Below are 27,836 nucleotides of genomic sequence, written 5' to 3'. Positions count from 1 at the left end.
GATCTCACAGCGAATGCACTGGTGAGATGCTCCTGGGTCATTACGCTGCGTTAGCGCGCTAACTAAGTGAGCCACGGAGGCCCCTAAAGAATTCTAAATGTCTTAATAAAATTTTGAAGTTTTATAGGCCTATGGATAGTAGTCAAAGTTGTCTCTGTGCTCTAACCTGGGATTAAGATGGACTGTCTTAATCCCAGCTCTAACGCAGTTATATAGATAAATAATCAATCATGTATAGGCACTTAATTAATCTGTTTGATGAGGAGATAATGATTTATCTTTTATCAATTCTTTGTTCTGAATTTTAGTACAGATACAGTAAATGTGGAAGAATTGCAATTATTTAAGAAAGAGACGCTATAATACATAACAGCCCAAATTCCTTGGATTCAAAACTCGGACTACCTTAACCCTACAGGCTTAATGCTAGAGCCAATTTTCTTCGTAACCTATCCATCCCCAGGGCCATCCGCCTGAGGCTTGCAAGTGCACTAAATGTACACCGCTGGGAAAGCAAATCTTTGCGGATATGTTGTGGTTTTCTTGCTGCATGACTGGTAGCCTCTGGTTTCGATATTCCCCATATTCACCTGCGTGTACGCAGTTAAACATGTGGGTTTCTCTGATTCATGAATAAATTATCTATTTTACGATAGCTAGGATCGCCCTTATGCAAATCTCAGAGGTCAATCGCAGATTTCCTTTTATGGGCAACCGGTCACAAATGTGCGTGGTTTCGGGTTACCAAACTTAGTAGGGCTGTTTTTTTGTGTGAAAAGCTACTAACCCCAATCTCATTGTCAGACGTGAGAAAAAGCGGTGGTGATGCGTGAGATCAGCTCGAAGACTGTAATAGTGTAAATTAATACTCAGTGCCTTTTAACCGGGTTACTATTTCATACGAGTGGGCGGAAAACGTACGAAACTGCGTCAACTACGAAGAAGAGGCTAGCTCTGTACTAGTCGGCGGCACTCAACTTAGTGTCATCCAAGTTACAAAATATCTGGTGGAAAATCTGTAGATAGTTTTGCGGAGTTTTCAGCGGTTGTAGGTGGAGTTTGGGGTGTCACTCGGGCCCACTGCCCCTGGTTAAGCGTACGAGGTGTGACAAGATGCCGGTGTTTCACACAAAAACGATCGAGAGCATTTTGGAGCCTGTAGCGGTGCAGGTAAGCTAGAATGTAACGATGTATCCTTGTTGGATTTTCCGAAGACAGATAGCCACCGTGGCCCGGTCACGTTAGCATGGTGGGGAAGGGAAATGGGGGCATCAAAAAGATGCCATTAAAATCCCTGTAGATTTTCAGACTGGGCGATTGTTATTGTTTTGGTTTTTTTTTTTTTTGGTTTTTTTTTTTGGTTTTTGTTGTTTTTTTTATGGTTGGGGGTGGGGATCAGTATTACAATGTGACCTTCTTTCCGCCCAATTCTCCGCGAAGATGTACAATAAAATGGCATACATGCCTCATTAATTTCTACCTTGTACCACTTTTGTGTACCATAGTCATATGAAGGAGTGTTAAGTGTGATACGTTAAGCTGTGTGTCATTGGGCTGTCACAGATTTTATTCATCTTGTGCGCAGCATGGGCTTGTTCTATTTTTTTTGTGTATCATGTAGCTTGCATTCTGCCACCTTGTGTGCAATAATCAAGTATACCAGGAACATAGCCCATAGGAAATTTACTTGCATATACATTTATCCAGAGATAAAAACCTTGCAGTTTGCGACACTAATTATTTGAACATAATTTGAACAGAGTTCCATACCTGATTGTTGATGAACCAACAAAATGTTTAAATGTCCCATATTGAGTTCATTCAGCTTGTGCATGTAGATATACTTACAATAGATATTCAAAAAACTGTCTGCATGAATGAGCCCTTGTCAACTACAGGTCATCTCAAGTGTGTAATCATTCACACAGAGGATACCCTGCTTTTGTGTTAAACAGAAGTAAATTGCAGGCATTTATTCAGCTATATGGAGTTATTTGCAGTTCTGTCAGTGTGTATTATCAAGTAGTGCCTGCATTAGCTGATGCAAGCTTGTTTTGTAGGACACAATTGTTCACTTATACATGTACTTTGGTACTCAAATTATCTAAATTGTTGTTATCCCGTTCATGTTTAAAGGTTGACCATAAATGACACTTAAATATTAGGCACACCCAAAGAAACATTTTAGGTGAGCGAGGCTCCGAAGTTTGATGTATAGGTATAGAAGTGACATTTGACAAAGTTATAGTCTAGTCAATGGTGGTCAGATCTACTACATGTATTTATGTTCAAAGGAAATTCATTTTTTTTTCAAGCTGGAAGACCATTGTTTTCGCTAGGATTATTATTTTTTTTCTTCTTCTCAGACAGTTGTTTTCTTTCGTTTTGCGAGAAAACTGTATCACAGCTGTGACATGTAGCTTTATTCACATATTCATCACCAGATCAGTTGGGCTACCTACTGGAGTTTAAAACTTTTATACACACTGGCCACAACTCAATCATCACAGATGTGCAAATGATGTGTACCGGGTGTTCAAGTGACGTACTGATTTGGCAGATTCCAGTCAAAATCTGACTTCTTCACTCAAGGTCACCTGGATTTGAAATGGAATCTATATGTCCGAAATCCAGCTCTTCCATCTGAGCTATTGGTTAGTTCTTGCTTGGTACTGTTAGTTTAGGCACCAGGAGGCTTGTCCTGTTTATGGAAGCCTGATTAAAGCAGTCATCAAGCTGACACTTGTCAACGACAACAGCAATGCATTGTGCATAATGCCCTTTGTCCAAACTGTTTAAAACCACCAAATATTGACTGAAGATAAACATGTTACCATTTTCAGGTTAGTGGGTTCAATTGTAAACTTTTATGTCAAAACCTCTGTGACAAAAAGCGACTGTGTGATCATCTAGCTTGAACACCCCAACCTCAGGCAGTAACCTATTACTTACATACCTGTGAGCCATATATCAGCCATATTGGATAAGTATGGAAATCTAAAAAAAAACTTCTTCCAAAGAGCTGCTGATCTCAATGCATTGAAAAGTGATACGAACGTAAAAGACCTCTGGGGCTATCAGGTTTGCAAATTTTATGCAGATTGGTTGAGAAATGCTCCCTTTGCTCCTATAAAGCTGAATGTTGATGAGGATAAAAATCTATATTTAGGTCTTACTTTCATTTTAAAATGGGAATGATCAGCTCTGAAAATAAGTGGTATACACTGCATATATTTGTACATTGATGGTTATGAAAGATGTATGCTTTTTACTAATGAAATTTATTCAATTTGTTTTTAGAATGGAGAAAATTGAGGTCCCTTGTACAAAACTTGCACCACTTTGATCCATTGCTCATTTCACAGAATATTTCCATGACACTATACAATTAGTGCCTGCAACAAAGATACACACGTTTGTACATATACATGTTATTCTTGAGTACAGCATAAAACACCAATCAAATATATAAATAAATAAATGTACATAGGATTTATGTGTACCGCATACCTATGTGTATTAATTTTGCTGTAAATTCACAGGTGTCCTAATGTTTATGAACAAGACCTCGAGACAGATGTAAGTGATTTGATTTGATTTGATTGGTGTTTTACGCCGTACTCAAGAATATTTCACTTATACGACGACAGCCAGCATTATGGTGGGAGGAAACCGGCAGAGCCTGGGGGAAACCCACAACCATCTGCAGGTTGCTAGAAGACCTCTCCACGTACGGCCGGAGAGGAAGCCAGCATGAGCTGGACTTGAACTCACAGCGACCACATTGGTGAGAGACTCTTGGGTCATTACGCTGCGCTGACGCGCTAACTAACTGAGCCACAGAGGCCCCTAGATGTAAGTGTGCTTCTGCCATCTACATGTATATTCAAAGTAAAGTCATTTTTTTTTGATGAAAAACCTCTGTATTTTCTTGTCTTGATGGTTAGAGAGAAGGTTACAACTACATGTATGGGCTTACCAAGACATTATGTGTACATGTTCTGTAGGTCTGATGTTTTGGTGACGTCCTGTAGACTAACGTATTCGTTAGTATGGGGTTTTGTCTTTTCTGTCAAGTGAAGTGCTGAGGAGATTGTAGGCTCCTCCTGGCTGACGACTCACAGGTAAAAGTACACCTGACAGAATCTGGCTCATACATCATACGTACCCTCCTGCCCCAAAGTTGTAACCTTACGGAGGGATCCTTTCTTGTTACCCTAGACCTTTTGTGTGACGTAGTGAAATGCTAAACTTGAATGTCAAAGCTGTAGACGAGGACTGGTCACAATTCTAATACAATGTACCTTAACATTTGGTCTTTGGTAGTCTGGTAGGCCGGTGGTATTGAAATGAATTGTTAACAGTGAAAAGCCTTGTTAAACAAAATGTTAGATGTGGTGTAGAGGGAGATACTCCATCATTATCCATGGATATCAGAGCAGTGGTTTATACTCTTGGGATATAGAGCTGTAATAAAGTGCCTATTAAGTTCTGAATAATGTGCTTGTCTGAATTTATCCACTACTACAACATTGCTCAAACTTTGTTTGTGGATCCCAACTTGTTTCACTTTGATCCAAAATTTCATTTGACATTTTCATGAACCCAGCGTCCACCTTCTTCCCATGTATGAAATGTAAATAGTAAAAGAGCAAATATATCTGGATCTGCACACTTGCAGCTGTCGTCTTCGGAGGTTGATGTTGTCTTTGAGCTCAGCTAATACGACAGGCCGAGTTCAGACAGCTCAAGCTAATACATCATCGTGGATCGCACACGGTTGTGGTGTTTTCTGTGTACATGTATATGTACACGATGATGTCAGAGTCTCACTATGCTGACTTTGGTATAGCATTCCTTCCTAGGAACATTTTTATTCACAGTACACTTACACATAGTGCTAATTACACTGCACATGTAGTTGTACCACCCATTCTTTCATTGTAGCTTTTCCACTACAATATGTACTTACACACTTTATCTTGTGGTTTATTATTGTAATTGTTATTCTTTATTTGTTTATTGAGGATTTCCTACAGCTCTATAGCTATTTATTGATAAGGTGCTTAGTTTGTCACTATATGTGAGAATGTCATGAATCAGTTTGTCACTATATGTGAGACTATCATGAATCAGTTTGTCACTATATGTGAGACTATCATAAATCAGTTTGTCACTATATGTAAGGCTATTATGAATCAGTTTGTCACTATATGTGAGGCTATCATGAATCAGTTTGTCACAATATGTGAGACTATCATGAATCAGTTTGTCACTATATGTGAGACTATCATGAATCAGTTTGTCACTATATGTGAGACTATCATAAATCAGTTTGTCACTATATGTAAGGCTATTATGAATCAGTTTGTCACTATATGTGAGACTATCATGAATCAGTTTGTCACAATATGTGAGACTATCATAAATCAGTTTGTCACTATATGTAAGGCTATTATGAATCAGTTTGTCACAATATGTGAGACTATCATAAATCAGTTTGTCACTATATGTAAGGCTATTATGAATCAGTTTGTCACTATATGTGAGGCTATCATGAATCAGTTTGTCACAATATGTGAGACTATCATAAATCAGTTTGTCACTATATGTAAGGCTATTATGAATCAGTTTGTCACTATATGTGAGGCTATCATGAATCAGTTTGTCACTATATGTGAGACTATCATGAATTAGTTTGTCACAATATGTGAGACTATCATGAATGTGAAAAGGTGGAATTAGCTTTTAGGATGTCAGCCTAAAGAAGTTTAGTCAGCGATATAGTGTATCATGAATGTCTGGAGTGTGTACACATACAAAACTGTATGCCTAGAGGTTGACTGTTGTCCCCACAGTGTACTGGGGGATTTACCTGTAGGTAGTGATAAATAATTAGACCACAGGCCTGTTTTATAGCACAGACTTGAGGTGTGTTGGGTGAGAAGAAAAGAGGTGTGTATTAAACTTCCCACAAGGAAATATATCACATACGTTACAGGATGATTTCACAACCTTATCAACTGTGAAATCTTTATCCTCAGTTGTTATTCAGATGAGCAATGTGCCTGATATACAGAAGATCCTTCTCTTACTTTGTGTTTTTGGGGTTATTTGAATGTCAAAATTACTATTACCAAGAGCACCAGTATTGTACATGTACTTGTGCTAGTTTTGGCTGTGAAAAGCTGATAGCCTTTTTAGAACACTTTTCTGCTCTAAATAGGTGTTGGGTTTCTTGTATTTAGACTTTCCTCTAGTGAATTATATTTAAGCACTATTACTGGGCAAATGCTGGACATTCAGGCTGTGGAATGCGGAAATGTAAAAGGGGAAATGCACTGTAGGCCTGCTGTGAATGACCTCTCATTTTACATGACGACAACTGTTACTATTTACGTAAGATTAGTTTTTGAGACATGAAACTACTAGACGTGGAACACATTTTAAAGCATGCCATGTGTAAGTGATTTCATCACAGTGACAAATATTTTCTAGATAACAGAAGGTTAGAAAAGAGTTGATATCAGCCTTTGAGAGTCTCACAAAATTAAATGAAGTGGATGTTTTTCAACTTAAGTGGAATAAATATTTGATAGAGTTTGCTAAAGCTGTAGTTTTCATACAAATATCTTTCATTTTATAGACTTATATACTCTCAAAAAGCATCATTTTAAGTTGCAAAGTATAAAATTTCTTCACAATGTCACAGTTACAGTCACAATGTCACAGTTTTAGAATCACAAGCTTAAATTTGGGGGGGGGGGGGGGGGCGTAAATATAGCCTTAATTGCTTCTGCAAGCGAGGATTTTGCATGGACTTACAAACTACATGTACATGTATATGTATATTATTGCCACTTGTATTCAAGAATTAAAACATATGTGGGAAGGTCTGTCAGCATTCAAGGTTGTCTGAGGGTTTGATCTTATCATAATACTGATATATTGACATGAAAAACCAATCTAATAAATGTACAAGTCCAGGAATTAAAAAACGTAATGTGAAGAGACTATGATTTAGCTTGTGTGTATTGTAAGCTTTGTAATGTTATGAAATCTGACACCTGCATCCTATCACCTACATGCATTTGTATGTTCCTCTCTACAGTTGGGCTAGAGTGACTCTGTTTGTACATGTATTTGTGGGCTTCCTCTCTAATTGTGCATGGGGAGGTCTGCACGCACTATGTGGATGGTTATGGGTTTCCCCCAAGCTCTGCCAGGTTGCCTCCAACCATAACCTTTGCTGCTGTCATACAAGTTAAATATTCTGGTACAGCCTAAAACACCGGTTAAATAAATAAATCTTGTGTGTCCAGCGTATATATGTGTCCAGCGTATATAAGCCAGCCCATGCTGGCTTCCTCTCTGGCCGTACATGGGAAGGTCTTCCAGCAACCTGCAGATGGTTGTGGGTTTCCCCTGGGCTCTGCCTGGTTTCACCCCACCATAATGCTGGCCGCTGTCGTATAAGTGAAATATTCTTGAGTACGGTGTAAAACACCAATCAGATATATAAATAAATAAATAAACAGTGCCACTGTGGCTAAGGTACATGCATGTATGAGTAAAATGTACAATATCATCTTCATGTGATGTTAGATCAAGAATCTGTAAAGGCAGGTGGCTTTCTGTTGACCTGGTTGTTTATCCTCATTTGCAGAGGTAGATGTACATACAGTCTTGCAGTTTGTGGTAGTTATCCTGCTGTCAAAACGCGTCTGTGGATACCACCTACATGTAGCCATGCATGAAGGTCATGCAGGCATGAAGTTGGCTTTGGCTGACTTGGTTACAAATTACGTTCAGTAATCGGTACACTGATGATTTCCATACCTGCATGTAAGGAACTAAACTTATGTTTGATGGAACATTATTTCTGACCTCATCCTTTCGTATGATATGCAACACAGCTTGGCTGAATGAGCAAATTTGATTAAGAATTGTGTAACGCAATACCATGCACCACATAGTTGTTCTGCATATGCGTTGTATGATTGTACATGTATGTGTACCTTCTTCTGTGTGTACATGTACATGTATGTGTACCTTCTTTTGTGTGTACATGTATGTGTACCTTCTTCTGAGTGCACATGTATGTATACCTTCTTCTGTGTGTACATGTACATTCTTCAGTGTGTATGTGCATAATTAAATTAAACCACAGGGGTCTTAAGGCACTCAGTCAGATTTCCGCACACAGTTTGTTACAACGCTGTCATTCACCAATAGGTACAGATATGTTTATATACGACTGTTATTTATGTACATGTGTGTATGCAGTGGATGGTGTATCAACAGGTTTGGTAAGGTGCTCATACCACATAGTACACCTAAGTATAACAATGCATATACATGTACTCCTGAACCTGAATAGTAGGGTCCAGATGTTTCCAGATTGAACCTACAGTCAGGCGTGGCCACTTCCTTACACCTATATTTGGAGTTTTTCTGTGCTTGCAAACCTTGTGAGAACAACCGGGCTGTTGAGAGGTTAGCATGAGTGCCTCCATAATAGGGCATCTGACAGGGGTGAAAAAATCCTGGTACCTTCCACTGACATATGTCCACCTGATGTGTGTGTTAAAATAGTAGCTTTAGTTCAGCTGCCAACCTACAAGGATGACCTGCAAGCTGGCCTGTATTTTGTGTGGGAGCACAGCCCCTCTTCTGTATAGTCAGGATTGTGAGCCTGACATGTCTTGTGTTTGGGCCGGAGCATCTGTGGGTCTGCCTATATGTAACTTAGATGCTCCCACACATTGCTATATGATCACTCCTTGTGATTTGTGGTAAATACTTGTACTGTATGTATTTGCAGCTATAGCACGTGCAGTTTTAGTCAGCTTGGTATTCTTGTTACTCCCCTCAAATAGGTTTTTTGGTTGAAGAAAAGTAGGTTTAGCTAAAACAGCGAAAACTTGAGTTTATATTGTTTGTATTTACAACATAGGATTTTTTATGGACAATATTGATTTTTTTTTATTACAACAGGTTTTTTGTGCTTTCTTTTTCATGTACATGTAACTTGACAGTTTGTTTATTTTTACATTATTATTGACATATAATGTGTGAAAATGTTTATATTCTCAGTGAAACAAGCAACAACTTAACTTGTATGACTGTAACCTATCCAGCCTTTTATTTGGTGAAGTCCAGTTTAATTAGACCATCACAGGTGCAAGTCTTGTTAAGATGTCAATGTGCATAAAATGTCATGTTGGGTGGTGTCAATCTGCACTCTGCTTTCTAGGCTGAAGACTCCACAGGTGTATTAGAACTGTTCATTTTAATGTACTAGAAATACTTCTGATGAAGGAGTTGTTGTGCCTCTTGTCGCCTGTCATTGTCTCTCAGTCGTTGGAGTGCAAACTGACGAGGAGATATAACACAACAGGTACATTTATTAACTGGAGTGTGATATCTCTATATATACACCTCAACATACATGTACTTGTATCTGTGTTTGCACCACAGACAAGCAAAACTCTACAGACATGTACTTGTACCTGTGTTTGTACCACAGACATGCAAAACTCTACATACATACATGTACTTGTACCTGTGTTTGTACTACAGGCATGCAAAACTCTACATACATGTACTTGTACCTGTGTTTGTACCACAGACATGCAAAACTCTACATACATGTACTTGTACCTGTGTTTGTACCACAGACATGCAAAACTCTACATACATGTACTTGTACCTGTGTTTGTACCACAGACATGCAAAACTCTACATACATGTACTTGTACCTGCATTTGTACCACAGACATGCAAAACTCTACATACATGTACTTGTACCTGTGTTTGTACCACAGACATGCAAAACTCTACATACATGTACTTGTATTTGTGTTTGTACCACAGACATGCAAAACTCTAAATACATGTACTTGTACCTGTGTTTGTACCACAGACATGCAAAACTCCACATACATGTACTTGTACCTGTGTTTGTACCACAGACCTTCAAAACTCTACATATATGTATTGCGGGTTTATTTATTTATTGGATTGGTGTTTTGCACCATACTCAAGAATATTTCACTTATACGACGGCGGCCAGCATTATTATGGGAGAAAACTACCGCATCTAAATAGATAGATTACAGTAATATATGGTTATTATTAGCCTATAATCAAATCTGTGGATGACTGTGGAGAATCTTGTGATTTTTCTGTACACGTTGAAATCTTGAGTACAGTTAGCAATATATACATAGAAACACTTCAGATTTATACTATATACTGCCAAATATTGAAAGCACAAAATAATTCTTGTCTTCTAATGTGGGCCCTCTGCATTTCAATTTAGCATATGGCAGCAACTGTTTAGCATGTTTTCATCCCAAAATGGCATTTGTTATCAAGTGTGTTTGAGTAAAGAAATGTTTGGACAGGGGAAAAAAAAATTTTACTTGTCACATTTATAGGCAAGTTACCTTAGAAAAAACAAGTTAACACTGCAACCTATATCAAAACAGAATGAAAAGTTAAAGTAGTCAGTGAGAGAGTTATTGAAAAGAAAATAACACTGGTTGATGCTTTATTCATTTTTATTCCTCTTTAGGGAGAGCTGAAATAATTACTTTATTTTAGAATGTTGTGAAAAATAGTAAATTCTGGCCAATTTATATGTAGGCTACATCAGTTCATGTAAATAATGTTGTTTTTGTTTTTTTTGTTTTTTTATGCACATTCCTTTTGAAACATCTGCTTCATAACGGTAACACTCAAACTTGAAAAATTGGACAAATTTTAATAAACCTTATGAACAAGAACAGGCAAGTTATAGAATGTGATGTCTGCTCTTCAAAAAGTTAAGTACTGTGTGTGATCGCTATGCCTTTACCATTGTGTATGGCAGTGAAGTACACATGTATGTTGACATTGTGTCTGAGGTCAAGCCTCTCTGGGAATCACTATGCTCTGATCTCTACTGTCAGTGTGTACATAGTGCATGTATGTATGTATGTATAGAGGCCCCGATTATTCAAATGTGGAGTGTTACCAGATGGGTTACATGTATCTTGCCCCTTGACCTGAAGAGGCAAAGCTGAGCACACACTACAGTGTTAGTACATGGGTGACCCTGTATGTACAATGTTTCTGTATACATTATCCTTTCATGGTTTGAAAATAGGGTAAAATTTTGCCACATTCTAAAACCTTAATACTTGTATATAATGTGAGGATAATATGGATCGTATTTAAATGTGTACAATGTACTATGATGCGAGAGGGAATCTGAGGCTCTGTGTGCATATAAATTACCATAAATTTCATGACATCATTACGGTACTTTATGTATTGAGCTGAAGTTTTGCATTGATGTGTCTCTTAAAAGTGAGTTATTTGGAATAGCCTTTGCTCTTTTTTTGGGGTTTTGTTTTGAAGAATGCCATGCTCTAAATATTTTCACATGTACATATATAGATTGTATTTGATGGTGACCAGTATATTATGGGTGGAAAACAGTAGGTAGAGTGCTGGGAGTAAACTACCACCGTCGGCAAGTTACATGTACATGTATAAGTTTTGTATGTGCGACATGGAGAGCATTTCAAGTCACAGTAGCAATGAGGTTCTCTCTTGGGGCCCTCATTGGAGGAGTTGGTGGCAGGACTGTAGATAAATGTGTTTTGTGTCAGTGGCATTGCTCTCTCAGAATGGTGTAAAGTTAAGATGACTGTTCTAGGTCAAGAACAAATAAGTGTGTAAAAATGCATGTACATTGTGACTGTTGATAACAAAACACAACAGACAGCCCTCGGCTAATTGTAACCATGTTCTCCCGACTCTCGCTGAGGAACAGCACCCCCTAATCAATTCACCTAAGATATATTTAGAAGAAAATGTCCACATGTGTGTGTGTTTGGTACATGTACGTTTGTACACTGTACAATGTACAATGAATGTGGTAATTTTGGATCATTTCTTAATCACTTAGAATTGTTGGTCTTAATTTTAGGATGATTTCAGGTCATTGGCATGAGTCTCCTGTTTTGGGTTTGTAACAGGGAAGTTCAAATTAGTGTCAGGAAAATTCACTTGAAAGTGAAGGGTCTGGCAGGAACACTGTGTGTAGGAAGGTAAACTCTCCTCCAGAATATCCAATGTACATGTAGACAACTTCCTCAATATAAGGAATATTCTTATGGATATATTCCGTGCATGTACAGGTATGACATAATGTATCAATAAGTCAAGTCTCTGGAACTCTTATTTATGTAGGGGGGGCCACCGTGGCTTGGTTGGTTAGCGCAGCATTATGGCCCAGGAGCCTCTCACCAATGTGGTTACTGTTAGTCCAAGTCCAGCTCAAGCTGTCTTCCTCTCCAGCTGTACATGGGAAGGTCTGCTGGCAACCTGCGGATGGTCATGGGTTTCTCCTGGGCTCTGCCCGGTTTCCTTCCACCATAATGCTGGCCGCCATCGTATAAGTGAAGTATTCTTGAGTACGCCATAAAACACCAACCAAATAAATAAAATAAATATTCATATAGGTTTTTCATGAAGAGCTGGATCAAGAATTGAGTTTCTGTTGCTTTTGTGACCTGCATTATATGAAGGTATAATGGATATGCACGCATGTATATTTCCCTCTTGTTAGACCCTAAGTGAATGTGGACTCCCCAACTTTTCATTTGCCTTTAAGCTGTGGAAAGTCTGCTCTGAGGACAATCACGTTTGTGGTTAATGATCGTCATGTTCTTGTCTATAGTTTGTTGTTGTTGAAGTACATGTAGATGTCTTAAGGTAAATGTTGTACTATTCTCACTAGCAAACAGTTCATTGCTTCAGCTTTATAGATGATTTTGTGTTTTTGTCCCTGGAAATGCAAGGCCTAGTTGTTATACATGCACATGTACATGCAGGTGTGAAGGCCAGCTTACATGTAGCTGACAACAGTCAGATCCTGCCACAGATAACTGTTCAGCAGCATGGTAATACACTGCTTAAATTTTGATGACAAAATACAAATACTGAGTTATAGTGAAGTTTTAGTTTGGGAGAGCTAAACCCCTTAAATGTATGTGTATTGTACTTCGTGAAAATGGTATGCACATGTGTGATTTACACATGATTATCATTCTTCTTTCCTCAGTATGTTACTCTGATGACACATGTTCCTCTTCAGGAATGTTAACTGGTCTAAAAACAAATGCGATGACTGTATTTGTTCTTAAAGTTTGCCACCAAGCTGCAGTTTTAAAATCAAAAATATAAGTTAAAAAATATGGTGTTTTGGTGTTGAAGCTTAACTTCATTTTTTTTCAAACAAACCAAAATATGTTTTTAAGATGAAAAAAAAACAAACTGCCAGATGACTAATTTGGTATTGGACAAAGTTGAATACAGTATTTCTTTTCTGTTAAAGAATATGTGGATATATCTTGTAAACAGCTCAATGTTTTCCTACCATTAGGTTGAGGTAAACCGGTTTATATCTGGACCAGGTTTTGAAAGTGATGGAGAGCCTAAAATTTACTATTCAAATTCGAGTCAGTAACACAGTTGCTGTGCCTGCTTGATAAAACTGTATATATCATTCTCTATTTCTGTTTTTATATACATGTGCACTCTAATATACACTTGCCCTTATCTGCTCTGTACCCGGTTTCCTCCATCTATCAATCAGACTGCCATCATATAATGAGGAAAAGGGAAAAAAAGTTTTTCTTAAATCTTGAATTGTTCACAGTGGGGGGCCACCGTGGCTCAGTTGGTTAGCACGCTAGCACAGCGTAATGGCCCAGGAGACTCTCACCAATGCCGTGAGTTCAAGTCCAGCTTATGCTGCCTTCCTCTCCGGCCGTAAGTGAGAAGATCTGTCAGCAACCTGTGGATGGTTGTGGGTTTTCCCCGGGCTCTGCCCGGTTTCTTCCCACCATAATGCTGGCCGCCGTTGTATAAGTGAAATATTCTTGAGTACGGCATGAAACAACAATCATATAAATAAATAAATAAATTCACAGTGAAACATTTCAAGCCTTTGTTGGTCAAGTATATAATGCTATGACTTCTTCTGTCTGATACCCAGTTTTGCATGCGTGTACATGTAGAGTACATTAGCCTGAAGGGGATGTTCCATCGTTGAATTGCTGTTTGTATGCACATTAAATATCGAAAATTACAAAATTCATGACTTTTTGTGTATTGTGTATTAAAATTAACGTTGAACAAAATATAGGAGAGGGAAGGTATCATAAAAAGTACTTCATGTACTGAGCTCTGATTTTGCACACATGTAGAGCACAGTAACTTGAGGGTGATGTTCCCTCGTGGATTTGCTGTGTCACTGTGCATATTAATTACCATGTAATTCCTGACTTGAGAAAATATTAGGAAGTAACTCTGAATATTGAAGTCATAATTGTGGATCTATATTTACTATGTTACTATGTTTGTGCCATCATCAGGAAATGCATGTACTGTTATACAGTTAAGAATACATAGGCTTATATGCATGTAGCCATGTAGGTTTAAAACGTGTGCAGGTATTTAAGAAAAACTGAATGCATGATAAGTTACAGCCCATTGAGACAGGTTATGGTAACTTGCATGTAGTACCTATAGCTTGTCTTGTGGTCATGTATGTACATGTGTGTCGGTCTTCAGGAAAATTTCACAAAGCTTTACAACTCCAGTCTACCCTATTGTCGATCATCAGGAAAATTTCATAAACCTTTACAGCTCTAGTCTATCCTAATGTTGATCATCAGGAAAATTTCACAAACCTTTACAGCTCCAGTCTGTCCTAATGTCGGTCTTCAGGAAAATTTCACAAAGTTTTACAACTCCAGTCTATCCTAATGTCGATCATCAGGAAACTTTCACAAACCTTTACAACTCCAGTCTATCCTAATGTCGAACATCAGGAAAATTTCACAAACCTTTACAGCTCTAGTCTACCCTAATGTTGATCATCAGGAAAATTTCACAAACCTTTACAGCTCCAGTCTATCCTAATGTCGATCATCAGGAAACTTTCACAAACCTTTACAGCTCCAGTCTATCCTAATGTCGGTCTTCAGGAAAATTTCACAAATCTTTACAACTCCAGTCTACCCTATTGTCGATCATCAGGAAAATTTCATAAACCTTTACAGCTCTAGTCTATCCTAATGTTGTTCATCAGGAAAATTTCACAAACCTTTACAGCTCCAGTCTATCCTAATGTCGGTCTTCAGGAAAATTTCACAAACTTTTACAACTCCAGTCTGTCCTAATGTCGGTCTTCAGGAAAATTTCACAAACTTTTACAACTCCAGTCTATCCTAATGTTTGGCATACTGTGATACCACAACCTACACAAGTTTAAAAGGTGTCAAAAGTTGCACTGGCAAACCCTCTTATACCATTATTCCAAACATGGAAAATTTTGAATTGAAAATTCAAACTGATGTCCGCCAGGTTTCATGCTCGAACCTCCAGTGAGGTACTGGCTTGCTAATGAAAAGATCAATTGTTGAAAAATAAAATACAGTGAACAGAGTATCCCTTTTTTTTGTGGAATGCCAGAAAAACAGTTAAAGCCAAATAAATTTCTAAGGAAAAATCGCTGAAGAAGAAATTTTCAAACAGCCATCACCTTCCTGGAACTTTGCTGTAGTGCAAACTGAAAACATGGCAGACATTGGTTCTACTTGTTCGATTCAAAAGTTTAAACGGCTCGATTACAGTTAAAAGATGGTTTACCATTGCTGACTTTGACATATCTACACTTCCAATGGCATTATAGAGATCAGTGCATATGAAAAATAATAACAGGTTCCCATTGTAAAGGTCAGTAAAATTTTCTAGTCCCAGCCCTGTAAACAATTGGGCTAGTTAAGTTTGCAGAAAGGCAGGAATGGTTGAGCATGATTTACATGTAAATATTATAAGCTGGTGTAAGAGGCATTGCATGCAATACTGAGGAAAATAAAGATAACATGTAGTAGAAGCCAAAGTGAAGGGATGGTGTGGTGGTGGGGTGTTCTGTTAACGATCACGCAAATATATAACAACCTACGTGTAAATTAAACCAAGAGGTACTTTGGCCATAAACCTCACAGATATACTGTACAAATATGTGAGTGGAATATTCTTGAATGGAGTGTAAAATCATAACTGATCACCACAAAACCAATCACAGCTTTCTTACTTGGGTTTTGGGGTGAGTTTATGCTGGAAACAGTCTGCAGGTCAAATTGAGCTTGTAGAAAGGTGCCAGAGGCACTGGAGTTGGCAGTGTTTTGGTGTTATCTGACTGCATGGGTGAAGGTTAGCCAGCCCAGACCACGTGCAGTGCACTTTGTGAGGCTTCCTGGCTGATAAGGATCAAAACCATTGGCTGCTGCTATCTGCTTCAACATGACTCATTACCACTGAGCCCTTCCATCCCCAGTCCCTTCCTCCCTTCTGTGTTTCCTGTCACTGCCACACTACTTGTACATCAAGGTTAAACTAGTCTGTACTATTTTTGGTACGTGGAAAAAAGGGAAACGAACACCTTGCAAAATGAGTTTGGCATACCCTGCACATTTTCTAGATGTATTTCTTAAATATGTATGGCTCACTACTACTAGCAGTGAAGTGTACATGTGCAATTCATGTGTACATGTGGGTCTTGAATACCTCTTCAAATAGAGAGGGGTGGGGGACCTTGTCTGGGTGAATTAAAATAATTACCTTAAACTTGAATTCAATACTGCCTGAACCATTACAAAATGTTTATACATTCATACTTGTATGGCTTGATAAGAAAATCTGTTTATAACCACTGAGCAGTGAATGTACATGGCCAGCTCTGGTGTTTTCTGCTTTTCATCTGTAAACCTAAACTAAATTGCTTTAGAAAAAAATGGAAGCAGTCATCAAGTGAAAGTTACTTCTTTATTTATATGCATGTACTTGCTTTCTTCTTGTGTCAGTGTACATGAAATTGCACACTTCTACACTTTTTTCATATGGAAAGCTCACCTACACATGTAAACAGCTAACAACTTTATGTAGTATATGTATAATGTACACATACTTCATGTACTTATGCACCATTTTACAGGCGAGGTCCTGTGTATCAAAGTGTGCAATTGTACTTACATGTACATGTAACATTTAATTATATGTCACCCAGTCAAGCAAGTGTTGAAATAGAAAAAGGATCCGACCCAGGATCAAACCCGGGTCGGGTCATACCACTTTTTAAAATGGTTCTTGATATGGCCTCACTTGGCGCTCAGCACCAGGAGCAAGTAAAATTGACTGGTTGCCTTGATGTCAGGTTGTGACTGGGTGGGGTGTCATGTCTGGTGTCTTCGGCATGAAACTTGTGTTGCGGCGTGGACTTGCTCTGCCAGAAGTAAAGACAATATATGTACACAGACCTAATGACTCCGATCGTCGTCATATGACTGAAAAATTGTAAAGTATGACCTTAAATCTGAAGCATCTATACATACATGTATACATTACATAGTGAAGCTATGCTTTGTAACCTCAGATCTGTAAGAGTCAGTAAGAGCCAGGCCCCAGCTTGACAAGCCACAGCCATTCAGAAAATGCACTCCTACAGCCAGAATGTCAAATATGTGGAGAATGTGGGAGGCCCCAAGAGTCGAATTTCACCTTTTACATTAAAGGGGACATTTTTTAAAGATTTCAGACACTTACACAGAGAGATTACTTGATATTATTACATATATGTTGTAAGTTCACCTGTACATGCCTTTGAGGAATGTTGTCTCCTGCATATAATGTGACACGTATCATTTTGATTGTTGTACTATATATACTACTAGACTTGTACTATAATATACAAGAACAAGTTACATGTATACATGTACATATACATACATGTTTATACAGTGGAACATAAACTTTCAGTGCTAAGTGTGGTGAGAATCAGTGACATCCAGAAGTAAAGCAAATCAAGTTAGGTGCACAGTGCGACTGAGAACAAAAGTAAACTTTGAACCCTGAACTGAACCATTTTGCAGTATTGTTCTCTGATAGATGTACAAGGAACTGTACATCTATGCACATGTACAGTACACTGAATTTTGTAGAAAATTTTTTGATGCTCGTCTCCCTGTTGTAGACTTTTTTGTTTTATACGTGGAGAGAACATGAAGTAGCAGACTCCCCGTAGCATCCCACTTTTGACATTTTATGCATGCACACTAAATACTTGTGAAGAATATCAGATGTAAAAATGTATGTTTGGATCGTAGAGTAAATATTGTGTTTGATGAATGTACATGTATATGTATGTGTGAGCAGCGCCTTGTATGACCAGCTCATGATGAACCTGATTCAACAGCCAGTCACCACAGTGAAAACATATCCCGTTAACCCAAGACTTTGTTATACACCTACTCATGTACAATGTACATTGAGCTGCGCGTTCATGTAATAGCAGACTCTTGTTGAATCACACGGTATGGTGCATGTATTCCTTCACACATGTGCCCACATACATGGATGTGAGCTACGAAGAGAGTGGAGACAGTTTAGTGTGATTCTGAACATGATGTAGGTGGACGTGGGGCATCCTGACATAAAGCTGCATGGGGCTGAAGACACAAAGAGAGTGGAGACAGTTTAGTGTGATCCTGAGCATGGTGGAGGTGGACGTGGGGCACCCTGACATAAAGCTGCATGGGACTGAAGACACAAAGAGAGTGGAGACAATTTAGTGTGATCCTGAGCATGGTGTAGGTGGATGTGGAGTATCCTGACATAAAGCTGCATGGGACTGAAGACACAAAGAGAGTGGAGACAGTTTAGTGTGATCCTGAGCATGATGTAGGTGGATGTGGGGCATCCTGACATAAAGCTGCATGGGACTGAAGACACAAAGAGAGTGGAGACAGTTTAGTTTGATCCTGAGCATAATGTAGGTGGACGTGGGGCATCCTGACATAAAGCTGCATGGAACTGAAGACACAAAGAGAGTGGAGACAGTTTAGTGTGATCCTGAGCATGATGTAGGTGGATGTGGGGCATCCTGACATAAAGCTGCATGGGACTGAAGACACAAAGAGAGTGGAGACAGTTTAGTGTAATCCTGAGCATGATGTAGGTGGACGTGGGGCATCCTGACATAAAGCTGGATGGGACTGAAGACACAAAGAGAGTGGAGACAGTTTAGTTTGATCCTGAGCATGATGTAGGTGGAAATGGGGCACCCTGACATAAAGCTGCATGGGACTGAAGACACAAAGAGAGTGGAGACAGTTTAGTGTGATCCTGAGCTTGATGTAGGTGGACGTAGGGCATCCTGACATAAAGCTGCATGGGACTGAAGACACAAAGAGAGTGGAGACAGTTTAGTTTGATCCTGAGCATGATGTAGGTGGACGTGGGGCACCCTGACATAAAGCTGGATGGGACTGAAGACACAAAGAGAGTGGAGACAGTTTAGTGTAATCCTGAGCATGGTGTAGGTGGACGTGGAGCAGCCTGACATAAAGCTGTATGGGACTGAAGACACAAAGAGAGTGGAGACAGTTTAGTGTAATCCTGAGCATGATGTAGGTGGACGTGGAGCACCCTGACATAAAGCTGCATGGGACTGAAGACACAAAGAGAGTGGAGACAGTTTAGTTTGATCCTGAGCATGATGTAGGTGGGCGTGGAGCACCCTGACATAAAGCTGTATGGGACTGAAGACACAAAGAGAGTGGAGACAGTTTAGTGTAATCCTGAGCATGATGTAGGTGGACGTGGAGCACCCTGACATAAAGCTGTATGGGACTGAAGACACAAAGAGAGTGAAGACAGTTTATTGTGATTCTGAGCTTGGTGTAGGTGGACGTGGGGCATCCTGACATAAAGCTGGATGGGACTGAAGACACAGAGTGGAGACAGTTTAGTGTGATCCTGAGCATGATGTAGGTGGACGTGGGGCATCCTGACATAAAGCTGCATGGGACTGAAGACACAAAGAGAGTGGAGACAGTTTAGTGTAATCCTGAGTATGATATAGTTGGACGTGGAGCATCCTGGCATAAAGCTGCATGGGACTGAAGACACAAAATAAACAACTCATCTCTTCTGTACATGTACATTCAGTTTGAGTCTGCCTTCCTTTAGCGTGATGTCTGATTGATAAATGTGTTTCAGCCTCAAAACAAAAAGCATCCAATTGGATAAATGACCGGCAGATGTTGGATTTTTTTGTTTGTTTTTGGCTATGCACAGTAACTTGGAAAGTAAAGCAAAACTAGACAAATGTTTGAAGACAGCTGCTCCTTTAAACATCAAGTTTTACATATGTTCAAGCGACTATTAAATGAGGCTTCCACATTTTGAAGTTTAACCAGATGTGGCAGACGCTTTGGCTAATCTAATTTGTGCTAACAAGCTTCCCTGTTTTTGTTATGCTTAAATGACATAGTTATAGCAGTGTGCCAGCATTACAAGAAGAACTCAATGTACATTTACACCATACATGTATCTACATATCTAGACTAAGAGCAATTTAAGTTCCCAAGCCTTTAGACGACCAAACTAATTAGGCTCTAGTGAAATTAACAAATAAGTTATACAAAAAGATGATGGATTTCCAACCTAAAGTTAAGGTCATGCAAATTTTATCATGCATAAACCTAAAAGCTCTCAGAAAGTATCATTTTGAGTTGCATGGCATTTTATAAAATTCCTTTATGAATGGTCAAATAAATAAAACAAAATATATATACTGTAAGACCTTTTACCAGGTCAGTAGACCAGCACCAGAGACCTAAGTCCTTTGAACAGTGAGGTTTTCATTTTGAATGAAGCTTCCCCCATTTGGTCAGACTGATAATTAACATTGATCCGATCATTTGTTTAACTCACTAAATGATACCTGCCAAAACATGTCATTTTTGGTGGACTACATGTACACGTGTGCTTCCATTTCACATCAGGAATCCTGTATAACCATGTCAGTGAAGAATTATGTTTAATTCTTAAGTTGAGGATAAAACATCAGTCAAATCATTCATCAAGTAAATAAATGTTCATACATGGGTGCTACAGGTTTACATTGCACATACATGGTTGCTACAGGTTTACATTGTGCATACATGGGTGCTACATTGCACATACATGGTTGCTACAGGTTTACATTGCACATACATGGGTGCTACAGGTTTACATTGCACATACATGGTTGCTACAGGTTTACATTGCACATACATGGGTGCTACAGGTTTACATTGCACATACATGGGTGCTACAGGTTTACATTGCACATACATGGTTGCTACAGGTTTACATTGCACATACATGGTTGCTACAGGTTTACATTGCACATACATGGTTGCTACAGGTTTACATTGCACATACATGGGTGCTACAGGTTTACATTGCACATACATGGTTCCTACAGGTTTACATTGCCTTTGCACATACATAATGTATTGTGCTTGTTTGCTTCTGCACACAATCGTACAGCTCAGTGTGTCTTGAACTTGCATATACAGTAAATGTTTATAAGTGTATACTGAGTTAAGACTTTACTGTCTACATGTATATGTACCAGATCCATGACACAAATGTTTGTTATGTAAACTGTTATACAGATACTGCCTAAACTGCCTTTTAACGTTGTTAGGATTTTGAAGGATTTCTCCATCGCCTGATATATTTCCAAAAGCCACAGTATATTTCAATCACCAAACATGTATATATGTAGGTATGCTGCATTTGTGGGGGATACCACTGTCCTTTTATTAAACCATCTTATTAGGGTAAGGTGTGATCCGTGGGACTACAGGATTTCCTGCTACTCATTGTTGGTTGATGCATATGAGTTTACATGTACATTGGCAGTAGGTATATATGTTATATGCATTATGCATATATGAAACGAAAGCATTTGCATTTAGATGTATTAAGATTACAAGTAGGATTTATAATCAGTTATGGTGGAAGAGAATTTGTATGACATGTGTCATGCACATGTGTATAATCTGATTTCCAAGGTAAATGTACAGCGACATAAAATTTTTTGAAAAGTTGCCATATGATTGTCATAGTAGAGTAGAGAGTTTGTGCGTGTGGATCAGGAAGTCTTAATTAATACGGACACCACATCATATGATGGTGGACTTATGGTTTGACTGAGATGTGTTGATTAAATGTTTTGTTTTACTTCTCAGGTACATACTTTTTGTGTAGTGCTCTGTACTAAATCAGGCGTACTGTTTTGTCTGTTTACAGGTCTCCAAACTGGTGATTCTCCATGAAGAAGCTGAAGATGGCAATGCTATGCCAGATCTGGCTATTCCTATACAGGCTGTTAAAAGGGCAGTGGATAACCTAGTCAGGGTAAGTCAGCTTGTTGTAACTTAACAGAAGAATTAGGAAGAATCTGCAGAAATGTTTTTAAAGTCATATCCCATTGAAGTAGTGATTTCTCGTTGATCCCAGTCTGGATTGAGGACTACATAATGCTAAAAATAAATGTGACGGATTACTTCTGAATATTAGTTTCACACACATACAATTTCCACTTTTGTTTGTCTTTTTACAAATTAAAGAATTCACTAAATGCTAATATGTAACTGTATAACTTTGATATTACAGATTTATAAGCAAAGAGAATGAGGCAAACATTTGCAGAAATTTCAGTAGAGCATAGGCAGTCGCGCATCAAATAGTTGCATGAAACAAAAACAAAAGCTGTTAAATTGACATATAGCTGAAAGAAATTCAGAATTATTGAGTTGGTTCAGCCAAATACAAAAGCGCATTTGACTCCAAACTACACCTCTTGGGCGTACATTTTCGATTTTCGACATTTTCGGGAGATTTATAAAGGGAAGATTCCCACAATGCAATGTTCATTCGTGGGTCTCACATGTTAACATCATGATGCATTGAAAGCGATTTTTAACTCTAATTAACCACATACGATTTTTCTTTTTTCACAACAATTGGTACAGCAGAACTGAAGTTATGTGGTAGTTCGCATGATTACAACACAATACCATTTAAAGTTCAGATCTCTCGTCATCTAGACAACATGGGGAGGTAACCCCAGATAAAACTGAACATTTGATTGTTCACTCACAGTCAGATACATGTCAGTAAACATCTGGAAGTGTCAAAGTTATGTAGATAATGTCTGAAATAACAGCACAATTTTTTTGGCATCACCAGCATGTCCCTTTAAGAAAAATGTGCAAAGTGAGAAGAGTCGAGTAAAAAGAACCAGAAGTTGAAGTATTTCAAATTTTTTCTTATATAAATAGAGGAATGGGCAGCTGTGTACAATCTCACTATACAGATGAACACAGATTATTACAGGCACAGATGAACACATATTATTACTGGCACAGATGAACACATATTATTACAGGCACAGATGAACACATATTATTACAGGCACGCAGCCAGTACATTTTGTGATAACGGGTAACAAAGACAACATGCAACATAGATGCACATGTATATGTAGATGTATCAACTGCGAAGTAGCCATTCCGCCACCACTGAGAACAGTGGCATCTTGGAATGGCTACAGCAGTAGCAGTGTACTTGTCATCAGGGGTACCTGTATGACCATACGGTACATTCAGGTCTGCTCCACATAGTTAAAACACAGCTGTGGTGGTGAGCAGGGGGATACCATGAACCCTGCTCTTTTAAACCTAACTGTGTTTATTTAGGGTTAATCCAGACTGCAACAGCTGGTATTTTCATCTCCCCAGGTACATAGACTGTGTGTGCCTTACAGGTTTTAGAAACAGTTTACAGTACTGTTGGCAATTAGTATTCTACTTGTCCATATCAGGATGTACATTTACATGTATTTGTATACGTTTTATTAGGGTAGCCAAGGTGGTTACCATGCCAACACAATGCAACCTCTCAGCAATGTGGTTATTGCTGGCGTCCTGTCCAGTCTAATGGAAGGTCTGGCAGCAAGCTGCCAGTGGTCATGTGTTTCCCCTGGGCTGCATAAGTGAAATATTCTTGAGCAAGGCGTAAAAACACTGGTCAAATAAATAAATAAATATTTTTATTAGAAAGTATGCGTATAAGATTTTATAGGATGTTACATTGACCTTATTTGCATTGAAGTTGTGAATGGAGAAACATTTTTACAAAAACCCACTCTTATGCTACATATAGCTTGTTAAGTTGTATGAGATCAGTTAACTTTTTTAAAATTGTGTAAATATATTATTAATGTGTACATACACGTACATGTATAGGTCAGTTGTTAAATCTTTTCAAGAAGCTAGGAAAAGTATCTTGTCTAGTTTGGTGTTGTGCTGGGCTTCAGAACTTACATGTAGTTTGATTTCTGCTGAACCAGCAAATTCGACATCACCTTTTGAGGGGCCTCGCAGGTGGAACCCCCTCTAATTTCAGTGATATTTGACCCTTGATCTCATTATTGACCCTCCTCCTCCTGGGTACGAAGCTCACAGGAGAGGTGTACAGTACAGATGTAATGGTAGATCAACATGAAGAGTTGGCTCCCATGCGGCATTTCTATAGCTATTTGTTCATGACTGACAGATACTTTCGGATGCGAGAACACCAAAATGATTTTATAATTAAGCAAATATAGATAAAGGTTGTAATTTATAAATGAAGATGCTTTGTGTTGAGAAAAGAATGTTTTTTGAGTATTGTCTTGATTTTTTTCACTATGCTAACAATAAACATTTAATGCATAATTTATGTTGTAAACACTTTCTTCATCTTTGTTACCTTTGGTATATATTCATCAGTGCCTTTGTGTAGGCTGCAAATGTAGGATAAACTTGTATATACATAAATATGGACAATGTCACTTCACTAATAACACCCATTTTATTTATATAACACACAAGAGCATAATTGAAACCATTTTCTGTGTGATGCAAACTTTATGGTTTATTTGTAGATCACTAAATCACAAACCAAATGATAGTTTAAATCACTTGAGCCAACTCACAAATAAATTTTCGTGAAGTTTCCATTTCTAAAGTGAGTTTATGACTCACACTACATGTACACACAATGTACACACGCTACATGTAATTATGTAGTGTTACAGGTTTAACAAATTTAACAGCAATTTACTTCCTTTAGTATACCTCGTTTTTTTAAAGCTGTAATGCCATATATATCCTGGTAATTAATGCTGGAGTTCCAGATCCAGAGACATGCTGTACATGAGAATGTATGTGTTTTATAGTTGTCTTTATTTATCTCAGGTTGGCTATGACACAATAAACAGCAGTAAGGATATGATCCTGAGGCAGGACATGCCACCGGCGCTTAACCGGGTAGAGGAGGCTTCAATCTTACTGCTGCAGGCCTCTGATATGCTCCGATCAGACCCCTATTCCGGACCCGCCAGGAAAAAACTCATTGAGGGATCAAGAGGTTTGTGTGAAATAATCATAATGTTTGTTTTACTCACACAAGTCAGCTGATCATTAATGGCCTCCACTTGGTAAAGTGCTAACATTTGGACAGCAGTACATATCCCCACCTCCCACTTTTTTCTCACAGTGTAACTATTTAAAAAATGGCCCCAAATTCCCAAATAATTAAACAAAACACAATCTCATTGTCCTGTTCAAATTTAAAAGAAAAGGCGTCAAATAATCTATATATATATAGGAAGAGGTATGGAAATGGAAGTAACTAACACAAACACTTTCTTCTGGCATACTTGGCGACTCTGTAAATCAGCTTTTAAAGAGGGCTTCTGACAAGGGCATGGGCTGAAACATTATGTTGTGTCACTCATACCCCACGCACATATGGTTAAATACAGAGTTTGAATGACGTAAGCAGAAATAGCTTTGTCGGTAGGTTATTGAAATAACTGGTTTAAAACTGAGTGAGTGAGTGAGTACTTGGGGTTTAACGTCGTACTCAACAATTTTTCAGTCATATGACGACGAAGGAATCATTAGGGTGTATGCACGTGTAATGTGCCTCCTTGTTGCAGGACGGATTTCCACCGCTCTTTTATTTTAGTGCTGCATCACTGAGACGACTTACCAAAGGCAAGTAAGCCGCCCCGCCCGAGCCATTATACTGATACGGGTCAACCAGTCGTTGCACTATCCCCTTCATGCTGAACGCCAAGCGAGGAAGTTACAACTTCCTCTTTTAAAGTCTTAGGTGTGACTCGACCAAGGATTGATCCTGGATCTACCGGTCCCGGGTGAAAACTGATAACGTGGCTGCACTTTCAATTGCCTCAATGATTGAGTGTGATTTTACTTACTTTGAGCAGTGATATTTCTGTTGTACAACATCACAAAAATAAAGTCGTACTTGTTAAACTTCCTTTGGGCACTTTATTAATCATATATTCATTTGGTCTATAGTGTTGCATTTTCTTTTAATTCTTCCTCAGATTACCCAATTATGTTTTTGGGTTCAAAAATAATGCTCAACTTGCAATGTCGATTAAACTCCAAAGGCAGAAAAATCCACATGATTTTTATCTAGCCTTCTCTGACTTTGAACCCTATCTAGTGTATTAACGATGGGTAACTGTCTCTACCAGATGTCGTTGGGTGTGGATGTACTGACAGTACCCAGATAAATGACCTGAAATACAGAGCAGTATTACAAATAGTTCTGCAAATCACTAAAGCTTAAAATATACTGGTACACTTATGCCGTATAATTGTCCTACTGTCAACGTTCGTGGGTCCTAGGTGACAGTAAGCAGCAGTGGGTGATGCTTGTTACTCTGCTTGCCCTGTCTAACTTTCATCGAAGACAGTTTGTCTGCCATTAATGTGTGCCTATTGGCATGTCATGTGGGAAAGTTTGTCAGCATCTTGACAAAGGTCGGTGGTTTGCACTAGGCATTTCGTTTCACCTGCATTTGTAAAACTGATGGCTATCCCATAAATGAAAAAAATCATGACAGCCATAAAATAAATAAATAAATCAGACAATATATACATATGTAGTATATGTACATGCAAGTGTCATTTGTAAAGGGGTCATGTTTTGTGGTCATTAAAGTGGAAGAAATTCTATAATTAAAGATGTACAGCATGGAGAGGAAAACCTGAGCAACAACGACGGAGCAGGTCACATATAACCGGTGAAATACAGCCTCTTGTCAGTTTACCTTAGTTTATGTTGTGATTTTAAACTGTTCGTGTTAATGCTTAAACAGTATCAAGTTACATGTCTTGCTTATGCAGATTTATTTATTTATTTGATTGGTGTTTTATGCCATACTCAAGAATATTTCACTTATACGACAGCGGCCAGCATTATGGTGGGTGGAAACCGGGCACAGCCTGGAGGAAACCCACGACCATCCGCAGGTTGCTGGCAGACCTTCCCACCTATGACCGGAGAGGAAGCCAGCATGAGCAGGACTTGAACTCACAGCAACCACATTGGTGAGAGATTCCTGAGTCATTACGCTGTGCTAACGCACTAACCAACTGAGCCACGGAGGCCCCCGCTTATGCAGAATTAGGCGAGAACAAAATGTGTGCACAACCAATCTTGTCTCCTGTCTTTGTTGTCAAGAGTTTCAAGGTGGAATTCTATGTATAGAATAAGAATATGTTCAGAATAAATTATGCTGAATCAGCAGACTGATACTCAGTGTACAGAATCTGTGGATGGTCTGTCCGACCCACGCACATACACGTATCAGTACATATGTGGTTTGAAGCATGAAAGTAATTTTTGTCAGATGCGACCTGTAATAGTGTACATGTACAGTGTACAGTACCTGTATATGACTGCAGTACCAGAATGAATGTTGTCCTATCCACACCATGTTGCAGTGGAAGCCATTTGTTAAGAACATTTGTAGAGAGTTTATGGTAACAGCCCCCCCTCCCTATCAACCAACT

General features: G+C 38.7%; 1 protein-coding gene across 6 annotated transcripts in view; it reads left to right on the top strand.

The window, feature by feature from the left end:
- Positions 1 to 27,836, top strand: part of LOC135469064 (vinculin-like) — a 68,248-nt gene that overhangs the window by 4,880 nt on the left and 35,532 nt on the right. For 5 of the 6 annotated variants that reach the window (XM_064747589.1, XM_064747586.1, XM_064747588.1 and 2 more), the window contains exons 1-3: positions 979 to 1,170; positions 22,207 to 22,314; positions 25,200 to 25,371. In XM_064747589.1, coding sequence (XP_064603659.1) covers positions 1,114 to 1,170; positions 22,207 to 22,314; positions 25,200 to 25,371 — 337 coding nt within the window. In that variant the 5' untranslated portion in view covers positions 979 to 1,113. Of the gene's footprint in view, positions 1 to 978; positions 1,171 to 22,206; positions 22,315 to 25,199; positions 25,372 to 27,836 lie in introns of those variants that run through there. The other variant, XM_064747587.1, reaches the window with a different exon arrangement.

This window comes from Liolophura sinensis, chromosome 6, assembly GCF_032854445.1.
Source record: "Liolophura sinensis isolate JHLJ2023 chromosome 6, CUHK_Ljap_v2, whole genome shotgun sequence".
In the NCBI taxonomy this organism is placed as follows: domain Eukaryota; kingdom Metazoa; phylum Mollusca; class Polyplacophora; order Chitonida; family Chitonidae; genus Liolophura; species Liolophura sinensis.
The sequence above is the reverse complement of the archived record's forward strand: the minus strand, read 5'-3'. Positions and strand labels throughout refer to the sequence as shown.